The sequence below is a fragment of the Nuphar pumila genome, chromosome 6 (assembly GCF_984573655.1).
Source record: "Nuphar pumila chromosome 6, dmNupPumi1.hap1.1, whole genome shotgun sequence".
Lineage (NCBI taxonomy): Eukaryota > Viridiplantae > Streptophyta > Magnoliopsida > Nymphaeales > Nymphaeaceae > Nuphar > Nuphar pumila.
Window position 1 is genome coordinate 106,441,536 of NC_143254.1, and position 27,256 is coordinate 106,468,791.

The 27,256-nt window shown below is 38.1% G+C and overlaps 1 protein-coding gene across 1 annotated transcript in view; it reads right to left on the reverse strand.

Annotated features, from left to right (window-relative positions):
* Positions 1-20,221, reverse strand: part of LOC149835562 (homeobox-DDT domain protein RLT3-like) — a 110,917-nt gene extending 90,696 nt beyond the window's left edge. The window contains exons 1-2 of the mRNA XM_090009616.1: positions 20,103-20,221; positions 17,496-17,568 (exon numbers count right to left, since the gene is read on the reverse strand). Coding sequence (XP_089865742.1) covers positions 17,496-17,529 — 34 coding nt within the window. The 5' untranslated portion in view covers positions 17,530-17,568; positions 20,103-20,221. The remainder of the gene's footprint in view (positions 1-17,495; positions 17,569-20,102) is intronic.
* Between the last annotated feature and the right edge of the window lie 7,035 nt (positions 20,222-27,256).

Here is a 27,256-nt window from a genome sequence, read left to right on the forward strand (position 1 = left end):
TGAATTGCTCTCTCTCTCTCTCTCTCTCTCTCTCTCTCCCTCTTATCTCCCGTGAACAAGTCTGATATGGTATCAGAGCCATCTTCATCGTGAGCAGCAACTCCCCTGCGTGATCATCTTCAGATCGTGAGCAGCAACTCCCCTGCGTGATCATATTCAGATCGTGAAAACTTTTCTTCCAGCGTGAACAGCAAACCCAGATCCACGTGATCATCTTCCAGCGTGAACAGCAACCCAGATCCAGTTCTTCCAGCGTGAACAGTTTTCTGAAGCGTGATTCTTCAGCGTCAACAAGTCTTCAGCGTGATTCTTCAGCGTGGACTGTGATTCTTGTTTTCTGAAATCTGAAATAAACAACTTCCAGCGTCAACAAGTCTTCAACGTGATTCTTCAGCGTGGACTGTGATTCTTGTTCTCTGAAATCTGAAACCTCATCTTCATTCTGAAAGGTGGAACCTTTTCCTTCTCTTTTCTTTCAGCGTGCTCATCTCTATTCTGCATCTCTATTGGTTTTTTATTCTTGTTCTCTGAAATCTGAAATCTCATCTTCATTCTGAAAGGTGGAACCTTTTCCTTCTCTTTTCTTTCAGCGTGCTCATCTCTATTCTGCATCTCTATTGGTTTTGAGACCTGTATTGGTTCCACCCTCCCTGGTCACAAACCGACTGCAGTTATTACAAACCAGTTTTTTTTTTTCTGATTCCACAAGTTTTCTTTCCTCTATTGCTGTTTCCTTAATTGTTGTTTCAGTGTTCCTTGTGCAACACTTTTGGTAGTACAGAACTTATTCATTTTGGTAGTACAGAACTTATTCACTGTTTCACATTGCTATGGATTTCTCTTCGTCATCCAATTCGTCATCCGGTCCCTCTGCCAATTTCTTGAGTCAGCTCGTTACAGAAAAACTTACTCATTCTAATTTTTTGACCTGGAAGAGGCAAATCCTTCCTTTTATACGGAGTCAGGATCTCGATGAACATTTGGATGGTTTAGTTCCTATACCACCGCGGCTTATTTTGCAGGAAACCAAGGATGAGAAGGGTGACACAATTACCATTTCCATTAAGAATCCAGAGTATAGAGCTTGGAGGAAGCGGGATCAGTCTTTGGTTGCTTATATTACGTCAACACTCTCTCAAGAAGTGTTGGTTACTCTTTCAGATGATTGCACTGCGGCAGATCTATGGAGTAAGCTGTCTCAGACATACTCTCAGATATCAGAAGCCTGAGTTATATACTTAAAACATGAATTTCAAAGTTTGAAGGGTCCATGACAGTCATGGAATACATAGGCCGCTTCAAGAGTATTACTGATCAATTGGCTGTTGTTGGAAGTGCTATTGCAGATAAAGATAAAGTTCAACAACTTCTCAATGGATTGGGTCCTGATTTTGACATGTTTACCACAGCTTTATCCTGCCTTCCTCACTTGCCCACTTTTGACGACCTCCAAGCGAAACTTCTCCAGCATGAGATGATTATGAAGCAAAGGGCAGAAGGAAATGAATCAGCTCGTCCTCATTCAGTTTTGGCCATGGACACTTCTGTAGGTTTTGGACGAGGAAATGGAGGGCATCAAGGAGGCAGAGGCCGCGGACGCTTCGGGCAGGGAGGACGTGGTATCTTGCCCACACCTAATATTTCAGGGACTTTTAATACAGGGAATCAGAGGAGAGTGCCCACTTGTTTCTTATGTAACAAAAGAGGACATGTGAAAGCTGATTGTTGGTTCAATCTACAGAATAGAGGAAAAATAAACAAAACTGAGAATAAATCAGCTACTGTTGTGGACACAAAAGTGCCATCCACAGATGTACAACAACTTTTGTTGTCAGCATTGTCACAAATGTCGATCAAGCAAAATGAACAAGGCGAATGGTATGTTGATTCAGGTGCCGCCACACATGTTACGGGTAATGCGGGTAAGTTATCTCACTTATTGCCTTATTTTGAAAAAGGTAGTATAGTTACGGGAGATGGAACTTATCACTCCATTAGTCATACTGGCAATGCACATATCCCTATGTCAAAGTCCTCACTTCACTTGTCCAATGTCCTTCTTGCTCCTAATATTAAAAAGAACATTGTTTCTGTAGCTAAACTTGTTGACGATATGAATTCTTCCGTCGAATTTACTCCATCTTCTGTTTATGTTAAGGATCTACGAACGAAGGAGACGTTCGCTAAGGGGGAGCGACAAGGAAACATGTACGTCTTCAAGGAGATTCCTTCAGTGTCTTCACCCTCAGTATCAGTCCTCCAGTTGAAGTCGTCCAAGCATTCTTCAGTGTCTTCGCCTTCAGAGTCTTTGTTTTTTCCTTCATTGGAAGTTTTTAATTCATCTCATTGTCATAAGCCAGATATTTGGCATAGTCGTTTGGGACATTGTAGTCGAGGTTTCGTTGAAAATCTTGTATCTGATGGTCTCCTTCCAGAATCTAGTTTATGTTCATTTTCTGATAATAATAATAAATGTTCTTCATGCGAACTCTGCAAAAGCCATGTCCTTCCTTTTCATATTATAAATAAAAGAGCTTCAAAGCCATTTGAGATTATTTGTTCCGATGTTTGGGGACCTGCACCTATTCCTTCTCTTTCTGGTAGTCGCTACTATGTTGTCTTTATTGATTCCTATTCCCGTTATACTTGGATATATTTCTTAAAACACAAGTATGAAGTTTTTCAAATATTTCGGGAGTTCCATTCGATGGTCAAAACAAAGTTTGCTTGTGATATTGTGCATTTACAATGTGATGGTGGAGGAGAGTATTCATCGAACGAATTTCTTGCCTTTCTTCGGGATAAAGGAATAAGTCGACAGGTTTCTTGCCCTCATACTCCTCAACAAAATGGGGTTGCGGAAAGGAAACACAGGCATATTGTTGAGAGTGCGATGAGCATGTTACATGATAGCAATGTGCCCGTTAGTCTCTGGACAGAAGTTTTTCACACATCTGTTCATATCATAAATCGTCTTCCTATGACACTTTTGGATCGGAAATCTCCCTATTATACTTTATTTGGGCAACATCCCTCTTACGATGAGCTGCGTGTTTTTGGTTGTGTATGTTATGTACATATTGATTCATCTCTGCGAAATAAGTTTCAGGATAAGGCTGTCAAGTGCAGATTTGTTGGGTATGCAGATGAATACAAAGGTTATCGATGCTATGAGCCTACTACAAAACGCATTAGGACCTCCAGAAATGTTGTTTTTGACGAACAAAATTTTCAGGTCAATGACTCAGCAGTGTTGCCACCTCGAGAATTAGAAGTATATGATCCATGGATGAGCGCAGAACTCTTTGCTAATACAGGAGAAACATGCCAAACAAATTGCTCTTCCTTTGGTTTGAGTAGGGAATTGAATGACTCACAAATGCATGTTGAATTATCTCCAGTTGAGCCACCCCCAGTAGAACGTTTCTCTGGACAGATATACACTAGACGGAGCAAAAATACAGAGCCGAGGAATGTGGAGGAAAGCATCGCCAATGATTCGGCTCAAAGGTCGTCACGCATTAAGCATCCTATTCAACGATGGGTGAGTTATGAGACCTTCTCCCTTGATTTCCAGTTGTTTATGTCTCAGCTCACAAAACAGGATGAACCCACTTGTTTTAATCAAGCTCTTCAATCCCGTCATTGGACTGAAGCTATGAATGAAGAAATGGAAGCTCTTCATGAATGCCAGACTTGGGAAATAGTCCCTCGGCCAGAAGGAAAGAATGTAGTTGGCTCAAAATGGGTTTATAAAATAAAATATAAGCCTGAAGGAAGTATTGATAGATATAAGGCGCGACTTGTTGCTCGAGGATTCACACAACAATATGGTGAAGACTACGACGAAACTTTTAGTCCCGTAGTCAAAATGGGTACTATTCGTATTATCATATCCCTAGCAGTCGATCAAGGTTGGAGCCTTAGCCAGATGGATGTTAAAAATGCATTTTTGCATGGAACTCTAAAGGAAGAAGTATATATGGAGCAACCACCTGGTTATGCCGAGAAGGATCCTATTGCCTGGGTGTGCAAACTAAGGAAATCTCTGTATGGGTTGAAACAGGCCTCCCGTTCCTGGTTTGAAAGTTTCTCTATGCAGATTCAGAGTTATGGTTTTAGAAGATGCTCTCTGGATCACTCTCTCTTTATTTACCAAAAGGCTGACATTGTTATACTTCTTCTTATATATGTTGATGACATTGTGATCACTGGGAGCTCAGATAGTCATGTGCAAGACGTCAAACAGTTTTTAATGAAAACTTTCAAGATGAAAGATTTAGGGAAGTTGCGGTACTTTCTTGGTGTGGAAGTTGACAGACAACAAGACACATTGACTCTCATGCAACAAAAATACACTCTTGATCTTCTGGAAAGAGCCGGGATGACGAATTGCAAACCAGTCAGCACTCCTAGTGTATTACATCAAAGGCTGAGCTCTGAAGATGGTCATCTTTGTGTCAATCCTACAACATATAGAAGTCTCGTGGGGATGTTACAGTACTTGACCTTTACCAGACCTGATATAGTTTATGATGTCAATCAGGTATCCCAGTTTATGCATGCTCCAACGGAGGGTCATATGGAAGCTGTGAAGCGCATTCTACGCTATTTAAAAGGAACTATAGGAGACGGACTTGTTTATCGCAAGAACGATAATCTGCATAGAGGACATGCACTCATCACTTATACAGACGCAGATTGGGCAGGGGATCCAGATGAGAGACGATCTGTCTCTGGATACTGTGTTTATATTGGGCACAATTTAGTGTCCTGGAGCAGCAAAAAACAAAAAGCAGTGGCACGATCGAGTACAGAGGCTGAATACAGATCGATGGCTGCAGGCACGGCAGAGGTCACATGGATTAGACACTTATTGAGTGATCTTGGGGAGACAATTATTCAATCATTTCTTTTCTGTGACAATCAAAGCGCAATAAATATTGCATGTAATCCTATCCAGCATAGCAGAACGAAGCACATTGAGATTGATCAACATTTCATACGGCAGAAAGTCGAGATGAAGGAGATAGAACTACGTCATGTTCGAACAGAAGATCAAGTGGCAGACCTATTTACCAAGGGACTAACAGGACGTCAATTTTGGCTATTGAAGAGCAAGTTGTACATGCTCCAAAATCACGTACAACTTGAGGGAGGGTGTTAGAATACAGCATTGCATATGCGTATGGATCTGGATCCAGATCCATACGCATATTATATATGTACACATGTTAAATAGGTTTTCATTAATGGCATTATTGTAATATGCATATGTTTTCAATTTATAATGCTTAGGGTTTTGGAGGTCGAGCATTGTAGTGCCGCCCAGCCTTTTGTGAATTGCTCTCTCTCTCTCTCTCTCTCTCTCTCTCTCTCTCTCTCTCTCTCTCTCTCTCTCTCTCTCTCTCTCTCTCTCTCTCTCTCTCCCTCTTATCTCCCGTGAACAAGTCTGATAGCAGGTACATAGAGCACTACATGGGAGTTTCCAGTTAAAAGTGAAATCTAGCCAGTAAAGCATTAGTGAAAGTTTTGCTACTCAAGATAAGTGGCCTATGTCACATAGGTGCGGGTGCGAGTGCAGGTGCGGGTGTGGATGCTTTAAAAAACCTTAGGTGCGGGTGTGAAAGTGTCTCCAAGAAGATAATACGCATACAAGCACAAATACTTCACAAAAGATGTGCATGAAGGCATTCACACAACACTTAAACAAATACTCACAAAAGCGTAAAAATATCAAGCATGCACTAAGGCATGTATTTAATATAAAAGAGCAAAAGATTGAGACTCTCAAGCTTAAGAATTTACAAGGGGGAACACCCCTATTTATACTTACAAAAAGAGCAACATGGGGGGCTCCCAAAGGAGTCGTTGGGGAGCCCCCAACGGTCACATTTGTGACCGTTGGGGGCCCCCAACGACTCTATTGGGAGGCCCCTGTTAAAATGTATCTCCTAAAATCATTATTGTAAATATAAATATATATATTTATATACATAGAGATACATTTACATATAATATATTATATGTACATATATCTCTATATATATATATATATATATATTTACCCGAAAGGGTATTTTTGTAATTTCCTGTTTTGCGCATATTCCTTTTGGAATATGTTGTAATTTTTCTTATTTATTTTTTGTAATTCTTTTTATCTTTTCTTTTTTTTCGATTTTATTTAAAGTGCATTGGGGGTCCCCCAATAGAGTCGTTGGGGGGGGGGGGGCAACGGTCACAAATGTGACCGTTGGGGGCTCCCAACGACTCCTTTGGGAGCCCCCCCCCTTTGCACCTTTTGGCACTTGTATAAATAGGGGTGTTCCCCTCTTGTATTTCTTAAGCTTGAGAGTCTCAAGCAATTGTTCTTTTTATTCAATACATGCATTATTGCATGTTTACTACTTTTACGCTTTTTGCGTATTTTGTTCAAGTGTTGTGAGAGTGTTTGCGAACACTTCTTTTATAAAGTATTCATGCTTGTATGTGTATTGTCTTTCCATAGACAATTTTACATGGTATCAGAGCTTGGTTGGTGATAGAGGATTGTGGGATTCTCTTCTTTTCAAGTGCCTCGAAAAGGGTGTCTTCAGATTTTTGGAGATTGAAGTGGTGGATCTTGCCTCTCAAATATTTTAGAAGGATCTTGCGCAAGCTAGCATTTGGGATATTGTGTCGGTACGTCATTTCTCCCTTTCTCTCTACTTCATAATGGGCAAAAAAAGTCTCACTTTACTCTTGGCTTCAAATTAAATGGGTCCAACTATCATATTTGGGCCGGAAAATATGGAGGCTCACATAAAAGGAAAGGGGTTATGGGGTTATGTGCAAGGCACAATTCCGGAACCGGAACCCAAGATTATCGTGGTAAACGGAAGTGAGATCAAGATTCTTGAAGGAGAAGAAAGAGTTAAAGCTCTTGAAGAATATTCTAAGAAACACGATGAGTGGGAAATGAAGAATTTCAAAATTCTTTCTTGGTTCTTCTCATCCGTTGAAACCAAGATTAATGCCAACATTATTAAATTCAAAAAGGCATCGGAAGCTTGGCATTATCTTGAAAAAATGTATACATCGAGGGACCTATCTCATAAGTATTATCTTCAAAAGAAGGCTCTCTCTCTCTTACTCAAGGTGAAATGACTATTAAGGAATATTTTGCCGATCTTTCCTCCGTTTGGGATGAGCTTGCCATGCTTGAACCAAAATGGAGTGGAGAAGCAATTGAACTCCGTCACAAGCAACTTGAAGAAGATCGGTTCTTCAATTTTTTGATAATTTATGATGGCCCGAATTTGAGCAAATAAGGTCCTCTTTCCTATCATCTTTTTCTCCTCCCTCTCTTGAAGATGTACTCACCAAATTAAGTGGTGAGAAGACTCGTATGAGTTTATGTAAACAAGGATCAAGTGTTCTTATGGTTCCTTGTAATCAAGAAGAAAGTAATGAGGTCAATGCCGTATCAAGACCCGGGAACAATGTAAGAGCCTATCGTCCCCCTTATTTTAAACCACAAAATCAAGGTGAAAATGGTGGGCCAAGAGGAAAAAGGGACTATAGCAAAATTATTTGTCATTTTTGTAAAGAACCCGAACATATCAAACCCATATGTCCCAAATGGAAAAAGCTTCTCGCAATGGCTACCACCGGTGTTCCACAGAAGAAGGAGGCATCATCAAGTGGGTCACTTTCTTTAAATCAAATAGTGGAAGCCCTTCAACCCCTACTCAAGGGAGCTACCTCCGGTGCCGCTGTGTCTACCTCATCTCTTCCAGGTAAAGTCTCTTGGCTTTTGGACTCCGGTGCATCTTTTCATATGTCCCCAAACATGTTTTCACTTTCCGATTTCTCAAAAAATGTTTTCCCCTCTTTTGTTTCCACTGCGGATGGAACCTTTCTTGAAATTAAAGGAATAGGTAATTTTGAAACTCAAGATTTTTTTATTCCAGAAATTAGATTTATACCTAAACTAAACTTAAACCTTCTCTCTGTTTCTCGACTCTCGGACCATGGTTGCGATATTAAATTCTCTTGTGATAAATGTTTAATACAGGATCGTCGGTCCGGGAAATTGATTGGGGAAGGCTTTAGAAAAGGAGACTTATACTATATGGAATCTCTTCAAGTTCCAAAATCTTTTTGTAATGTGGCCCAAAACAAAGATATAAATGTGTGGCACAAAAGACTTGGTCATCCTAATATCACCAAGTTGTCTTATTTACATTTTGCAAAAGACCTATGTAAAAGTTCATTTTCTTGTAATGATTGTATTCTCGGAAAAATGCAAAGTTTACCTTTTGAGTAAAGAACTATGTTCTCTTCTAAAACTTTCGAAATTGTTCATTCGGATGTTTGGGGACCCGCACTTGTTGCTTCAAAAGGAGGCTTCTCTTATTATGTCATTTTTGTAGATGATTTTTCCAGATATTCGTGGATCTATTTTCTTAAGTTCAAACATGAAGTTTTTTCGTGTTTTAAAACCTTCAATTCAATGATCAAGAATCAATTCAACAGTAATATAAAGATATTTAGGAGTGATTCTGGAGGGGAATATCTCTGTGAAATATTATTAAGCACAAAGAGTTGTTTTCCCAGCCACGAAGATAAGGGATAGCTGCCACTGGTGTCGCAGGGTGATAGTGAGATTGTTTCAGTTGAAAGAAATTCGGATATATCAGGTTGGGGGTGGTGAGAGCTCTCCCTCGACACTGTCGTCCCACACCTAGAACCGAAAAAGCTGAGTAAGGCCATGGTAATAAGCCACTGATTGATTTAATGTAACTCTTAGGTCATACCTCTAATTTGGATATTGTCTATGTTATACCCACAGAGTATTGTGAAAGAGAAATAAAAGTGTACTGTGCATATAATGAAGCATGCATGCATCATCTAAGAAAGCAAAACATAAATGAAAGAATATAAGTTATTCATGCATATTGTAAACATTTTTTTCACAAGTCATGCATGAATTGAATGATTATGTATGAGTATGGTTATTGCATATGATATTGAATTGTTACATTTAAGTTTTGATTATACTGAAAATTGTTTATTTACATGAAAAATACTGGCATTTCATGTATGTCAGTTTTTATGCAATTATGTTATGTTATTGTATTCCTACTGAGGGCTTGTGGATATTAAGCCCTTACAAATTATAGGTAGTGAATAGTTGCACGAGCGTAGCAAGAAGTTGTGGCAACGTCGAGAGCCACTCATCGTGCCTTCCCAAGAACTGGAGTTTTGAGTACTTGTTTGTACTAATTTTGTAAAAACCTTGTGGTTAATTTTGGAATAAAAATACTTTGATTTTGATCTGAATCATTTATAAGTGTTATTTTGTCTTACTGTTATCGATCGAATCTGTAACCCGCCCGAAGTTTTCAACCGAGTCAAAAAGGTTATTTTTTTGCTGCTAAAAAAAAAAAGGTTTATGTGTTTTTCGGGTTTTAAATCTTGGGGCATTACACTATCTCTAAGCCAAAAATCAGGAATTGAAATAGGTTGATCTAAGTCACATGCATGTTAACCAAGATCATGAATGGAAGCATCAGGAACCCTACCTCGACTGCCCTGTGCATCCCCTATTGGAAATTGACAGCGAAAGGAGGTCATCAATCCAGGCAGACCACTAGATCGTGGGCTAAGATAGCAAGTGTCAGTCTTCTACGATAGGAAAAGGAAAGGACCCTCTTTCAAAGTAAAAAGGAGGGGTGAATCGGTTAGAATCGTGATACCTGCAAGAAGCTACAAAGGTCTGCTCAAGACTTGGGAATGGGTGGTCATGGCAAGGTTTTATGGAGAAACGAAACTAAGAAGATTGATTACAGGTATGTATTTGAGAAACTAGGGTCTCCTTGGTCCTCGATGAAGCGGGTGTGATTTTGTGCCCTAGACAAAGGACCTTTTCTAATCAAAGCTTCAAAAGAAGAGGAGTTCAAAACAGTTACCAAGAAACGTGCTTGGAAGGTTGGCAGACAAACTCTACTGACATCCAAATGATACCTCGGCATGCTATTAAAACATGATGAGAATCTAATGGTTCCTTTGTGGATACAGCTACCCAACCTCTAAGCAAAGCTATGGGTAATTGAGTTCTTTGAGAGCGTCGCAGAATATCTTCAGGGGAACTTTATAGGGTTGCATTGAGGTGCCCTTGAACTTTCAAGTAGGGGTGGCAATCGGGTCGGGTTGGCGGGTTGGCGGGTCAGCATACCTCAACACGAACCCGACCCGTTTATTAAACGGGTCGGTTGTGGCAAACACGAACCCGACCCATTTATTAAGCGGGTAACCCGACACGACCCGCCTAACTCGTTTAATAAACGGGTCAGGTGGGGTCGGGTAAACGAGTTGGCGGGTTGAGTTTAGGGTTTAGTGAAACCTGAATCAAAACAGAGAAGAGGGATCAAGATTAAGGCAGATGGAAGGGAAACCGGGCATCGGCGGTTGCCTACGCTGATGACCGGCGAACGCCAACCGGTTGGTGGGTCCTGTAACTCTTGTTAGTTCCCTAGTATACCCGAAACAAGGAAGCAAAAGGGGGAAAGGTCGGTGTCGACCGTAGGGAGAGAAAAGAGAGAAGGAAGGGGGAGAACCGACAGGGAGGGATGTCGGTGGGTGGCGTCTAGTGCCTGGATGGCGTCTGGTGATGTAGGTCAGGTGCCTATGTCGACAAAAGAGGGTGGCCAACAGAGGTTGGTTCAGGGTTTTGTGAAAGAGAGAACGAGGGAGAGAAGGAGAGAGAGGAGGATACTCGGGGTCGGGGGTGACCGATTGGAGGGTGGCGACCAACGTTCGACGACGTGTAGAGGTGGAGAGAAGAGGGTGGTGGTGTGCGCCTGTGCGGTGAATCGTGATGGCAACGAGGTGGAGAGGACTCAGACGAGAGGTCTTTGTCGACTGCGACTGGGTAGGAAGGAAGGGAAGTCTTTACACTTTAGGGTTATAGGGTTAGATAATTAAATATATACGGGTTGCGGGTGGTCGGGTTCGGGTAAACGGGTTGACCCGCCCGCCTAACCTGTTTATTAAACAGGTCAGCAGGGTTGGCAGGTTGACATACCCCTAACACGAACCCGACCCATTTAATAAACGGGTGATGCGAATCGACCCGTTTACAACACGAACCCGCCTAAGAAGCGGGTTGGCGGGTCGTGTCAGAAATTGCCACCCCTACTTTCAACCCATCCCTTCGGTGGAGATTGAGATTGAGGGAGATCATACCTTCTCTCAGGAGACAGTCTACGAGTCAAGGGTCCGATATTGCCATACTTGTGGGTCGACATATCATAGCTTGGCGAATTTCCCAAAGAAGTCGGCACAGAGGGAAGACGATGCTCTTCAAAAGGATGAATGAACCCATGTCAAGATTTTAAGACGAACGAACAGAAGGAAGAAGACAGGTATGAACACTTGCCCTATTATAAATCGTTATAGTGTCTTCAATATTGTAGAGGATAAGGACCCAGAGTCGAGGAAGCGGGAGCGGGAAGCGGGAGCGGGAAGCGAGGCACTTTCAAAAATTTAGGAAGCGGAGAAGCGTGGGACCACTTAGAAGAAAATTATGAACCGTCTCGAAAGCGAACCGGAAGCGAGAAGGAAGCAAAAAAATGAAAAAATGGGGGAAGCGTGGGGGAAGCGCGCTTCCCAAAAAAGGGAAGTGTGCTTCCCAATAAAGGGGGACGCTTCCCCTCACGCTTCGGAAGCGCAACGTTTCGCACTTCCGAAGCGCGCTTCGGGGAAACACGCTTCCCCTTTTACCTAGGCGCTTCCAGTAACTCTGTGAGGAGCAATTGGTTGCTCAGGGTGAGGGTCACACCAGTGAGGAGATTAGGAGAGAGAAGGTTCCCAACAATGAAATGGAGATTTGCCAGGAGGGAAATAAAAGTGATGAGTTGAAATCCTTAGTAGAGGGTTCAGTCAGATCTCAGAACACCAAGCCTGATTGTGCAGCAGACAAGGAGAAGAACAAAGTAGTTAAGGGGAACACAGGATATAATGGAGTGAGAGCCAGAGAATCTGGTGACAAAAGAAGGGATGACAATAATAGGATGACTGAGGTGGAAGAAGCATGTGTGGTGGTGAAGAAAGAAGTAGTTGAGTGGGAGTTCACATTTAGGACACCAGCAATGAAAGAGTGCAATATGACACTAAAATTGGCTCCTGAAGGAAAGGATAACTTCAAGGATCAGGATGATGGGAAAAATGTGTAATACAAACCGAAAGGCATGGAGATAGGAGAAGTGGTGAAGACCAAGTGAAGCAACAAAGTAAGGCTGTTAAGGATGAGCCAAGCCCTTCGTGATAGATCAACACCATTAAGTAGGCCAGATCATAGAAACTTACGGAATTACGGATAGAGCCGGGGAGAAGGCAACTCACTTCACTCTTGGAGGTGGAACTAACCCCGCCTAAGCCATCAGACCCAGGCCAGAGGAGGGCAGACAAGGAAGACCCGCAGACCTCTAAAATCCCACATGAGAAAGAAAGTTTGGTGTGTCAAAATTCCATCGTAGGCAACAAGAATCAGCAGGATTCCAGGCCAGCTGATAGCTCTGAACATCCTCACTTCAGCTCTCAATGAGAGTGTTATGTTGGAATCTGCAGGAGATGGTCTGTGGGGTAGCTAAAAGAGAGCTACAGGATTACATACAGAAGTATAAACCCCCCCATAGCTTTTGTTTTGGACACCACGATTCCATATCACAAGCTACCACTAATTCTAAGTAGATATCTCAACTATAAACATTTGAACAATGCAGAAGAAGCATGTGGCATTGTCCGTGTGTTGCGTCTGTGGGATGAAAATAGGGTTTGGCTTCAATCTTACTACCTGCATTAGGCTTGGATGGTAGGGAGGTTTGTAGATAGAGGTATTAATAAGGTAATGGAAGTGGTTGGTTGTTACACGCCCACTCACCCGCCTAGTCGGCAATAGGCCTTGTGCCAACTACAACACTACTTAAATTAGCTACCTCATCCTTGTGTCATTCAAGGTGATTTTAATGTCATAGACAAAACAAGAAGGCATCCATGCATCTCATCTTGTGAGGTATTCAATGGTTTCATAGCTGGGGCTGGACTTATAGAGGTGGCAGACTCCACCATTCGTTATACATTATCTAATAACATAAGAGGGAAGGAAAGGATCTTACGCAAGTTGGACTGGTCTTTTGTCAATGATAAGTGGCTACAGATGTGGAGTTCGAACAACTCGCTATGGTTATTAGCCAGAACTACGTCCGACCACAATCTGATCATGTTCCAGTCATCATCATCCTTTCCGACAAGGAGGAAACCTTTCTGATTCTTTAAAGCTTAGTCTACCAGAGAGGAATGCAGAGACATCATAGTTTTCAGCTAGCAAATACCGGTAAGGAGGTGTCCGATGCTGAAAGTTATAGGGAAACTTCAGGAGATTGAATACAACTTTCATCAATGGAGTCGAAGATCCTTCTCTAATGTAGAATCCAAATCCCAGGTCCTAAGAGAGGAATTAGAAGAACTGCAATTGGCAGTGGAGGCAAAAGATGAGGAGGCCATTGATAAGGAATCTAGCCTAAGAGCAGATCTCATACATGCATTAAGAGACGAAGAATTATATTGGAGACAAGTCCTGCATCCTATGACTGAAAGAAGGTGATGTTAACTCAGCCTTCTACCATGCGTATGTGAAGGCCCGAAGACATTGAAACACTGCACACCAATTGGAGCATGAGTGACTTACTACAGAGCTTTGTGGATATTCAAGCAGCTTGCAAACAGTTTTCCAAAGGGCTTCTAACGAGAGCCAACTCGAATGGAGTATTATTAGCGACATGGCCGAGGGGCCTCGAGTTTAATATGAAGAAAATAGGATGCTTATGGCCCCAATCTCCGACAAGGAGATTTGCAGAGTAATGTTCAATGTTGAAGGGGAAAAGGCATCAGGACCAGACGGGTTCTCTGGGTGTTTGTACCAAAAGTATTGGGAATTGGTGGGGCCAGTTGTGACCCGGGCCGTAAAAAGATTATTTCAGCAAGGTGAAAATGGTTTGCATGCTTAATGAATCACATATAGTGCTAATCCCCAAGGAGAACGATGCTAACCACTTAACTAAATTTTGGCCCATAGCATTATGAAATTTTCTTTACAAGATAATAACTAAGATCATGGTCTTTGCATGTGGGGAATTCTCTCAAGACTAATTTCGAGTAATCAAGGTGCCTTTCTTCAAGGAAGGATGATCCAAGACAGCATAGTATTTGCTCATGAGCTAATTGATTTATTAATCCACTACAACTATGTGACAGTGTGTCTCAAAGTTGATCTTGCGAAAGCCTATGACCATGTAGATTGGGAAATTCTAAAAAATAATGGAATTGATATGCTTTTGCAGCCAATGGGTCGATCTTGTAATGACTTGTGTCACCAGACTCACCACTACATCGCATGCTGTTTTAGTAAAAGGATTGCCCAGAGAGTTCTTTGATAGCTCGAGAGGTCTACGGCAGGAGGACCCTATTTCCCAATACTTATTTCTTATTGTGATGGAATGTCGCACCAGGAGGCTACAGGGAGAGGGGGAGAAGGGGGAGATCCAAGTTCCCTATATTCCCCATATATGGGTCAACTCCACCACGCGGACGACACCCTTGTTATATCCCGAGCATCAGAGGGATCACTAAGGAATCTGAAAATTATCCTAGACAAATTCCAGTAGCATTCAGGTCTAAGTATCACTCAAAATCAGTTCTTATATCCTTTAACATCTCTGAAGTGTGCACCACTAGGTACTATCTTGGGCTGGGAGTTGGGATCGCTCCCAATCAAGTACCTGGGAACCCCTCTATTTGCAGGCCAGCTAAAGAGAGAATTTTGTGAATAACTATTGGTTAAAATCTGGAAGACCAGAAGGCTGGCACCTTATTATATGCAGGGCAAATCTGTCTTATAAAACGTGTATTAGAGAGTATTCTGATGCATTGGATGCTATCATTTTATATCCCCAAATCAGTATTGGGCTCATTAGAATGAATATTTTGTAACTTTTTATGGAATGGGACAGAGCCTAGAAGCCACCTGGATTTGGTTTGATGGGGTGACTTGTGCAGACCAAAGAAGGAGGGTGGAATTGGCCTTAGGAGGTTACTCAAAACCAATAGAGCGAACATGTCATTTCTAGCATGGAAGTTGCAGCAATCCAATACAAATTGAGCAAGATTTTGGACTGAACCATGGGGGCAGGCGATCCTAGTGGATGAAACACGGAAGAGCAATACGGAACCATTCAGGATCAATTAAATATCACAGTCAAATAGGGTATCAGAGTCTACTCAGCCTTCCCGCAGGCTCTAGAAGGACTGAACATAGATTTGAGGGAAATTTGTCCCACCTTCAATATGGTGAATGACAAACTGCTTTGGAAGGGTGATGCCAAAAGTCCCTCCAATCGTGATTTGTGGGAAGAAACTAAAATGAAACACCAAGAAGAGGGTTGAAGAGAAACAATGTGGGCAAAGAGTCACCTCCCCAGGGCCACTTGGATGCTATATCTGGGGTGCGCAAACCGGTTGCTCACCCAAGACCGTGTCCAAAGGTTTAGCATCCCTTTGGCCAATAGATATGTATTATGTGGAAGCAGCGAAGAAACAATCCAGCACATATTCTTTTCCTATCCAGTGGCTCAAAATGTATGGCAGTTTGTGGTGAACAGATTTGGGAAGAAAATAGTTCATAACTCACAGCTATGTTGGGAATTGAGATGGTGCTGCAGACAAAAACTAAGACCAAAATGGTTGATGGAGTGTTGGATGATGGTGTTTCATCTAGTTGTTTGGAAGCTCTAGTGGGTGAGGAACAAAGCCATTCATGAGACCACATCTTACACTTCAAGAAGGATCAAGAGAGAGGTGTGGGCATGCTGCAATGAGAACTTTTTAAAGATAAACTGGTCATCGGAGAACTCAGCAAGTGTCAAAAGTTGGGTTAAATTCGGTTTAATATCAGATCCTTGGCAACACCGACCGATGGGGAAAATGGAGTTTCAAGTGGCAATAGGCTCTGAGCATTGTCATACTCACATCGCTTATGGTTTAAGATCAGAGAACGAGGAGTTCTTAAGAGCAAGTGTGTTTCAGGTGCCACTTTTGAATGGCTAGGGAAGGAACAAGCAGTGAGCAGTGCGAAGGTGATTTTTGTGACCTTGGATAAATCTTGGATGGCATGGATAAAGACATTATCAGAAGGTAGATGTAGAACTTCATCCTTCTCAGCTAGAGCCATTGATTTTGTGTACAGACTAGAGTGGAGTAATAGAAACCTCTATCAAGAGGTATGTCATCTGCCTTTTCAATCACTATAGGAGGAAGAGAACATGTCCTGGAAGGGTAAACTCCCAGACTTCTTTGATGTAAATTCATTTTTGTACCCCAAAGGGGTGTTTTTTTGTAACTAGTTATCATACTTGTTAAAAGGAGGCGGCCTTACCCCCCAGCTGAATCTTTATTCGAAAGAATAAAGTCACATGCATGTTAGGTCCAACAAGAAGAAACAAAGAACCCATCTTGACAGGCACACCCAGATAGCAAAAAGCAGGGAGTCCTACTTACAACTACCGAACACCCAAAATTTGGATTAAAATATTGTTAATTTCATTGAAAAAAATTAGAACTGCATCTTTCCAGTTGATCTAGATAGATAACTGAAAATCTTCATGAATCATAACTTTGGATCTCCACATTTACCAAGTCCAAATAAAAACATGTGTCACCACAAACCGAAAATAATACCAAATCAAATCCAGGAGCTTCTGGCCCTTCTAAAATACCAGTCTCAACTTCAACAAGGGCCTTCAGCATAACCACCAAAATGATAATAAAATAGCAAAGGATCCTTGATTCCATGGAATACACAGAACAACCTATCATGATAGATGCCAATCAACAAAAAAAATAAGATGATAAAAGTGATAAAAGCAAAATCCAGCTTCATGGCTTCATCCCAGATTGAATATTGTGCATTCAATAAAGTGGAGTTCCCATCTCCATGAGCAATTTAAGTAAAAATAAATCATTATCATAACCAAAGGTGGAACATCATCAAAGGAACAAGTTAAAATTTTCCTTTAACATGCTTCATTGGAAAAATAGAAACAAACAACTGCTTAATACAAAATAGCATCAAGCTAAAAGTAAAACAGCTACAAGCTACAAATACATGAATTTCTTTGAACAGAGAAACCATTGAAGCCAACGCAACCACACTGATGAAAAGTACAGGATCTCTAAATGATGACCATAAGAGCATACTAAAAGTTCTTTCCCTTTCTTCCCCACTGGAGGAATCACAATGGGAGGTTCATCTGAACAAGACAGTATCAGATAGATGATATTACTGGATTGCTAATAAAAATATAGAAGAAACCGAGTGTAAAGAGCACAAAAAGGTGCATTAGATGAATGTAGTTGCATCTGCAAACATGAATGTATTAGAATTAATCAACATATACCAGTTGACCGAGTGTATGAAAAATAGGCACTCATATCTGTTGTGGAGGACCTAGAAAATGATGCAAGTTTTCCCTGCCAAATAAAATGGAAAAGTCATCACAGAAAGTACATATAAGAACATAAAATAAGAACTTAACAAAGACTAATATGACAAAATTTCAATAATGAAAAGCAATCATTTGGAAAATTCGAGAAGCAAAGTTTGGACTCCTTGTTTTCTTTCACTATCGTTAGAGTTTTCTGAAAGTTAACTTTGTTGCTTTGATATTTCTATGGTGTTCTATATAGTCAAAAGTGTACACAGGAATCCTGATAATATTTGCTTATGCACCAAGATCCCTTCATAGATGAAGTTAAATATGATGTTTTTAAAATATGATGAATGTTTCTTCAGCATTAAAGCACAATGGTTTCACAAATAATAATTTGAGAGATATTAACCAAGTGTTGTTTTGAAAGGAAAATCGTAACAAAATGTGGGCATGATAGAGGCATAGAGCTCTAAGCTTAATAGGAATACTATCATACCCTTGAATAATTACTTTCTAACTCAGTTCAAAAGTATGCCTGCTATTTCTTAAAGAGTTCTCATACTTTGTAAGAAGACATTTCAAGACAAATAGTTACTCCATTCCACCTTCAAGTTCACATCATTTAAATCTCTCAACAAGAAAACACCTCTACATAGCTGCTTGTTCCAATAACAAACTTCATCTATCAAGGAGAGCATTGAAGATGAACATTAATGGCAAATTGTAAGTCACGCAGATGAGTTGCGTCTATGGATGAAACCCAAAGGTAGACTTGTACTCCATTGACAAAGTCAAAACACTAGATATATGGATGAATGCTCATAATTAAAGACATAAAAAACAGATTACTCAAATACTACAAAAGCTCACTTACGAGCAAAAGTGTATGCTGGAAGAGTTTGAACTACATTCAGCATGTGAACAGTACAGTTATCACTAGAGTTGATGAGGTAACATCCACATATTTAAAATACCATCTTCATCAAGCAATTGTGATGAAAATTTTGGGACTTCAAATTTTGTTTGGTTTTGATGATTGTATACTCTAAAGAGAGTTTTTCCTAAGCCAAATATTTCTAACACTAGGATAACAGGAATAGCTTCCTGATAATGAGACAGTCTGATACACCAAAAAATTTGCATATAAAGACTTAATTAATGAATTGGCTAGATTACAAGGTCCAAAATGCCAAAGAGGAGAGTTGCAGTGCTTTCTTCAAAAAGCTGATGAAATCCATATGTGAGGCATTGTCATTTTGAAGGACTGAAGCGGTTATATTCCATGATGGAGATGTAGAATAATGTCTAAATGGTTGTGCTCCAACCTCTCTTAGAAATGTTATATATCTTTTTAGCTCTTTTTCCTTGGACATGTATTTCACCACAATTACAACCATACCATGCTTTAATGTTAGTTAATTTACTTCAGCCTAAGATCCAATTTTGGATGACAGACTGAGAAAACTTGGTTTAATGAAGCCTGGCTTTCTAAAAGCCTGGTTTCAGAAACACTCTGAAACCTAGTCTTGCTGTTTGGGTGACAAGTGATAACCTATTGCCAACTTGGTTACAAAAAAATTGCTGTTCGGGTGACAAGATAGACCTACTTCATTTTTCACCAGAATCCTTAATAACAAGTACTTTTTAAAGAAAAGTTAACATTTTCATGACTGAAATTAGGGTCCTTCATCCAAGATAACCCAGTTCATCATGTCATTAGAACAAACATAGTTTATGAGCATATTGCAATCTATTTCTAACTCATTCAAATGTCCAAAACAAACATTTTTCTTCACCAATTTTAAATGTGAGAATAAAAGTATTTAGACACAACTAAAAGCTTAGTTTCTCATTAAGCTCACTAATTATACTGATATACAGTAAAAGATTACCATTCCAAGAAGATCAGCATAAAAATAAAATATCAAAATTTCTCCGCAAACTACTGAAAACCAACATAAGTTTATCAATTAATCAGTGATGGGAAAAAGGACGGTTTGTTATACGATTAAAGAATAAGATGAAAACAGTCTACTACACTGATCATAGATTATAAATAAAAATCTTGTGCACATTGTATGTTTCAATGAAAACATATAGCAACTCGTCACCCTGCAACAGACCACTCCAAAATTTCACACACATACATTTAAAAGGTACTGTGAATTAAACAGGTATATAACAAACAGAACAAAATCTTAAAAATCGTTAGTTGAATTAAGAGACAACTCTAGAAGTAAACAAAAATAAGAAATCTCAAAAATTGACTTAGTTTTGGAGGAGAATTCATGTTGGTATAACACATATGACTAATCAAGCAATCACCCTAGTTATCTACGCCAAACATTCCGAATTTATAAGGACCATAAAAGGAGACAGAGACATCGCTGAGCAATGACAAAAAGATACTTTCTTGAATTATGACTTGACTTAAGCTATAACAAAGTCTGTATAGCAATCAAATGTAAATTTTAGTATTGCCACAGAGAGAGAGAGAAATGGAAGCCAGAGATAGCCGGCCGGAGAAGGGCCATCCTGAGGCCATTTTCCTGCCTGAAAGCAGAGAGAGGTTACCGGCGACGGAGGAGGACGCTGCCGGAGGAGTGCGGCACGCGAGGAGAGGAGCGCGAGGTTGAGTAACGACGCCGGCGGGAGAGGAGGGGGGTAAGAGGGGTGTTGAGGGGAGCGATTGTGGAGAGGGGGCGAGGTCCCGATAAACCCATAAACCCTGCAACCGGTTTTGTCTTCAAAAAATATCACCACGCAAACCAGGATTTGACGCCGAAACAGGTTCGGGCGTCATCCAAACGGGCCTAACCTAAGCATGAGATATTTTTTACGCCAAGTAGTCCAAGTACTAACTAGAGAAAATATTGACTACTCTATAGTGCACCGCACTCTCTCGTAGAAGCAAGCCCATTGATATTTTTGGTAGATCGAGTCTTATTCATGAGATCTATATGGTTTGTTTGGCCAAAAACATGGCTTAAATTGTCTCATCTCATTGTATAAGCAGATTTTTTAAAGGTTTCAACCATTCAACGGTCCCCAATGTGTAAAAAAATTATGGGTGAGAAAACCATGTTTTTACATTGAAACTACTCGATCAAAAGTGCATTATTTAGTAAATGAACCTTGTTGATCACATTCGTGGGGCCAAATTGATGAAATAAGACTATACCTATGAATTTTAGCGACAGAGTATGGCACTTTAGAGTGTAGCCAATATTATTTTCCTTCCCAATTGTGGTTTAGTACCAACGGAGACTCTGCTTGTCTGGCAGTAGTAGTTAGTGCACGTCACCTTGTGTTGGGACGTTGCAAGTTAGAACCCAATGGTATGGTTGTATAACTGGTATGAGTCTTCCTAACCCTAGCCTTCTCTATAGGAAAAAAATTTGGTGGTTAATTAGTTACTATTATATGGGGCAAAATATTGGCTATTAACAAGTGCACCATACACTAGTAGAAATAATCCATTCCTTCACATTTTCATGATTTATTTATTTTTTACAGATCAAGCCCCGTGGATATGGTCCATTTAGTTTGTTTAGTCAAAAACATGTTTATATCATCCAATTGCACTGTATAAGCATAATTTTTTAGGGCTACAAAATTAAATGACCCATAACGTACCAATTTTTCATAATTAACAAAATCATGTTCTTATGTCAACAACGCTGGGTCCAAAGTGTGTTCCCTAATAGTGGACTATAATGAACCCATTTGTGGAGTTAGGTTCGGAAAGATTTAGTTAGGGAGTACAAAATATTTTCTTTATATATATATATATGCTTACTCTGATATGTGCCTACGGCAAGCCTATTGAGCTTTTGAAGAGTTTTTTTTCATGTTTTTTTATCAAATCTGATTGTTCAAATGTGTTCTACATGCTTGGTTTTATAGGAATGGTATCTTGGATCATTCGATTACAATACATGAGTAGGTTTTTATAAGGTCTAAAAATCGACGATCTATAACTGTTAAAATATTTAAGTTCAAAAATTCACATTTTTCATGAACGAAAGGTGATCTCAATGTTGTTTTCTAGCAAACCAATAATGTTGAATGCATCAGCGAGGTGAGATTTACAAAAAACACCCTGAAAACCCTCATTCACTCATAGTAGGACCTCTCTCTCTCTCTCTCTCTCTCTCTCTCTCTCTCTCTATATATATATATATATATATATATATATATATATATATATATATATATATATATATATATACATATATATATGTGTGTGTGTTACTAATGAAGATAAGGTACTAATGAACTACTAATCATAGGTGCAGGTTGTATCAACTCAATCTTACCACATAGATGTGTTCAGCATGGTTTGTTTGCTAAGGATCAAGTTTTGGATCGTGTGTTTTTTATGTAAAAATGTGATCTTTTGAGTTATAAAATTTTGGCGTATTATGGGTTATTGATTTTTGGACCCCTTTAAAAACATAATTACTTGTAATAACCACATGATTCAAAACAAGTTTCCTACTAAACAAACCATGTAGATCACATCATTAATATTTGATCTACAAAAATTTGATTTTTTTTTAAGAAAAAAGTGATTTATACTAATTAGTTTCTTACCTTCATTAGTAGCCAATATTTACCCTATATATGTGTGTGTATTGCGAAAATCGTTGTACCTGTAATTATGTTGGGTCTCATGATGCAAGTCATTTTGACTCTATTAATCTCACAAAGGTCATGGGAATTGATCTTTACATCTTGTTTTTTTATGAAAAACATATTAATTTGTCAAAAAAATTGGTGTGTTTTAGCCGTTGATTTTCGTTTGTTAAAAAAAACATGTACATGATCAAATTATGATGATCCAAAACTCAATCACTACTAAATAGAGCATCTATATCACATATATAGGTTAGGTTCACTAAAAAAATGTGTTTTTGCTAAGTGATTGAAGGTATAAGCAATTGTAGCAAACATTAATGAAAAATGACCATATTGTACGGAAAATATAACAAATTTCTCAAAAAAAATCATAATTTTTGCTTTTCTCCCCATGTCCAAAATCACAAATATATGATTTAAAAAAAAAACTTTTTAACCTTTGCACATGCGGTTTTATAAATATATGTGGTTTTTTTTCTCAAATATGTGATTGTTTTTTGCATAATAGTCTTTGTTCTTATATTTGTTTCTCTTTGATTCGACATCAAAAACTTGTGTTTTTACATTCATTGAAAAGCTGAGACATAGGCCTATAAATTTTTTTATTTGAGTCAGAATCAGAAGACCTTTTAGGGTTTCTGTTTTTGCATTCCAAAACTATAATAGAAGTATGCCTTGCAAATTGGGTCCCTTTGTAACAAGAGAATTGCTTTTTAGGGTTATCTTGGGGAATGGTAAAAATTGCCATGTGTCTATGTACTTTTATTAATATTAGGGATGCAAATAGATTGGAATTGGTCAGATATCTTATTTAAATATGACATGTTTTTTAACATGGATTTTAGTTCAAGATCCAAAATGAGTATTCAAATATTTAGATTTTATATGATTGGTCATTTCATATTTTGAGTCCAAATTCAAATTAATATTTCAGTTTTGTGTTTAGATCTTGTCCAAATTTGTTTTTTTATTTTATTTTTTCATCTATCTAAGATTTTTCATGTAAAAAACAAAGTGAAATGAGAAAAAAATCAGTTGTTATGTGTGTGGCAAGAAATGCCAGTATGCAAGAGAATGTAGAGATCGAGAGAGGGCTAGCCTCAAGTAAAATACGACAGAAGAAAAGCTTGTTGTTGTAATATCTTAAACTTGCGTAGTGGCTATTAATATGAACTGATATCTGGACACTAGAAGTACTATACATGTAACAAACAACAATAATGTGTTCAAGTCGTATAGCTAAATAAGACAGAAGAAAAGCTTGTTGTTGTAATCTCTTAAACCTTAATAGTGGATATTAATATGGACTGATACCTGGACACTATAAGTATTATACATGTGACAAACAACAAGAAGTTGTTCAGGTCGTATAAAGTAGTGAGGGAAGGATGTAATCTCTTAATGTGAAACTCTTTTTTCAGCTAAAGTGTTAGGCAAAAGGAGTGTGAAAATTAAGTTCACCTCCAAAAAAGTCCTAACACTTGATAATGTCTATTATGCTCAAGAGGGTAATAAGAACTTAATCTCTGAAGATTTGATGTCCTAAAATGGTTTTAAATTTGTGATTGAGACTGATATTGTAAATGTAACCAAATAAAAACTTTTTACAGGCAAAGGTTTTGCCATTGGTAGTATGTTTAAGTTGAACATCAACAAATATGTTTCTTCTGTGTATGTGGTTGATTCTTATGTTCTTTGGCATCTACGATTATGACACATTAATTCATGCAATATTTATAATATAAACAATTTTGGACAGTTTCTTTGACAGATCAGAATAGAATATAATCATAAGTATGGGGCATGCATTCAAACTAAGCTAACTAAACTTTTATTTCATAAAATAAAAAAAATTATAAAAAGCTTGAATTAGCACATTTAGATATGTGTGACATGGATAATGTTCTAACTCATGGTGGCAATAGGTATTTTATTACTTTTATAAATGATTATTTTAATTTTTATTAAGTTTATTTTATAAAGCATTTTCTAAATCCTTTTTTTATCTTGCTAAATAATAAAATAGATTTAAAACTAAGATTGTTCATTTGAGAACAAATAGCGGAGGTGAATACTTATGTTGATCATTTGACAAATGTTGTGTACATAATGGTATTATTCATCAAATTTTTGCTCTCCAAACTCCCAAACAGAACGAAGTAGCAAAAAGGAAAAAATAATACTTATAGAAATGATAAATGTTATGCTTCATAATACGGGTCTACATCCAAACTTGTGGAGATAGACTCTATTCATTACTTGTTACATTTTAAATTGAGTTTCCTGCACTAAATTTGATAATTCACCTTATGAATTGCGGTTTGGTAAGAAACCTAATCTAAATTATTTTTATGTTTGAGTTGTTTAGCATTTGTTAAAATTTTGAAAAATTAAAAAAAAATTGATAATGTTTTAGTAAATTATGTTTTCAAAATACATGATGTTAATAAATGTATTTATAGTAAAATAAATTATAATTTTATCATTATAATTTGTTTATATGTTGATGACATGCTTATTTTGAGTTCTAATATTGAATGTGTGAACCAAACAAAAAGTTTCTTATATTATATGTTTTGTATGAAAGATTTGGGTGTTGCAAATGTTATTTTAAAAATCAAAATTATAAAAAATAACAATGACATTGCATTAAGTGAATCACATTACATAGAAAAATGTAGAAAATATAGATATTTTGATTATTTACCTGCATTCACTTTATATGATTCAAATATAAATTTGGTTCCTAATGATGGTGTAAGTGTCCAATAATTAAAATATGCTAGTGTGAAAGGTAATCTTATGTATGCAATAAAGTGCACGAGACCTAATATAGCCTATGCAATGAGTAAGATGTGTATATATACTAATAATTCTCGATGTCAATATTAGAATGTCGTATACAAGATTTTTAGATATTTTAAGCACATATTAGACTATAAGATCCACTATATCGAGTTTTTTATTATAATAAAAGGGTATAGTAAATTTGAAAATTCAAAATCAACTAGTGGTTAAGTTTTCACCCTTGGTGGCAGAACAGTTATATGAGGGTTTAAGAAACAAACTTGTATAACTCACTCTATAATAAAGTATGATTTTATTGCTTTGGCATTTGCTTGTAGAGAAGTTTAGTGACTTAAAAATATGCTAGCAAACATTTCACTAGGTAAAAAGTCAATATATGTTATTTCAATGTTTTGTGATAGCCAATTGATTATATGTAAAATATGTAATATGATATATAATGAAAAATATAAACATATTATTTTAAGACAATTTTATCAAATAAATGATTAATGACAATGCTATATTTTTGAAGTTTGTAAGGTCATGTCAAAATTTGACATAACCATTAACAAAAGGCTTTTTGATAGATGTCATCATCAAACATCGAGAAAAATGAAAATTAAGTCATCGTCCAAAGATACCCAACCTAAAGCATTGAAGAACTTATATGACTAGGTTTAATGGAAAATAAATTGATGAATGACAATTATTGAATACATTTATGTGAACCCATTAATGATGTGTACTCATGAGCTATAACAAATGTAAATGATGAGCTAATAGTTTACAATGAGTTTGTAGGTTTTAAGGTTAGAGTGTGCATTATAGGACACTTAAACAAATTCATTACGTGAATGTAGAAGTGTGAGTAGCTTAGTATGAGAATTGATAATTCTCTAGAGCACTCATGAATCAAGATAAACATAAAACTTTAAACATGTCAATGTAAAAACTACTAATAGAACTTTGAGAACCTATGTGTAATAAAAAATTTGGTTAACAATATAAGGAACTAAATTTAAAGCAAGTTCACTTAGCACTTTGGTGGATTTAGATTTTCTTTAACTAAGTGAGGGTTTAAGTATGTAAGTCACTCTCACAATCTTTTCTAGACAAGCCAAACAAAATTTTGAAATTAGTGAAAGATTGTTTTAAAAGTTTTTCAAAATAGACAAATTTTTATGATGGAAAAGTGTATAATCACATGTTCTTAATATAGTTTTTGCTTTATTTTGTTCTCTTAAATTCTTTTAAAATTTATTTAGTCCTATATGTGATAGGAAGAATAAATTTTGAAAGTTTAAATAAAAGTTTTTTCTATTTACATATACTTTGAAAAACCCTTGTGTCTTAGGATGACTTGAAAACGTTGAATGAACAAACACAGAGACTGCACACATGTGCTAAAAGGCGTTTATGCGCAAAGGTGCTTGCGGTGCTTTGATGGTGCACTTTACACTTCTCATGCTCGCAACAACACAAGACACATTAGAAAGGGCTTATATTTACCGCTCTGAGGCCACCTTTGACTGTTTTACATAACCAACCTTGATTGCTTTGATTTTGACTTTGAGAGCATTTAATGGTGTTTATGAGTCTTTGTATCTGTTGATCAATTTTGAAGGTTCTTGTCCGTTGGTCAAAGGCGAGTGTCTGTTAACTTGAAAGTTCATAAAGTTAGTGTGTGGAAGAGGTCACCTGATACCGTGAAGAAGGAGAGGGTGGTGTATGTTCTCCCCCGATGATTCACTGAATCCCACGTATGTGTTCGGGGGTCTGAATGAGCACCACGTATACAAGCACATGGGGCTCGTATTCCCGTGTATGTTGACATCACTTAGCATTAGAGTCTGGTGTGGTTGCAAAGACTTAAGTACCCTTTCTTGCTATTCTTCTCATAAAACGATGGTTTGAAAAAATGACAAAAATGCCCTTCATTCAAAAAAGAAAAAATAAACGATTCAAAAATAGGACAAACATGTCCTCCATCCAGAAAGTTAGGGATGATGTTGACTCTTTAAAATTTACACAGCGAAACGAACCTGAGCCATAAAAAATGTCAGTTTGAACTTTTCATCGTCATCTTCTTCCTTCTCCGTAAAACACTGTAAACCCCCCCTCTCTCTCTTTAGAGAAGAAATCAAGGGAGGCAAAGAGTTCCCCCTGGAGAAGGCCATGAACATCAACCCTCTCACTCTCTCTCCCTTCTTTCTCTACTTCTGTGCACATCCAGCAGACGATCCTACATTGCTCCATCAAACACCGACTGACCTGCACACTGACTATATCATCGTTCA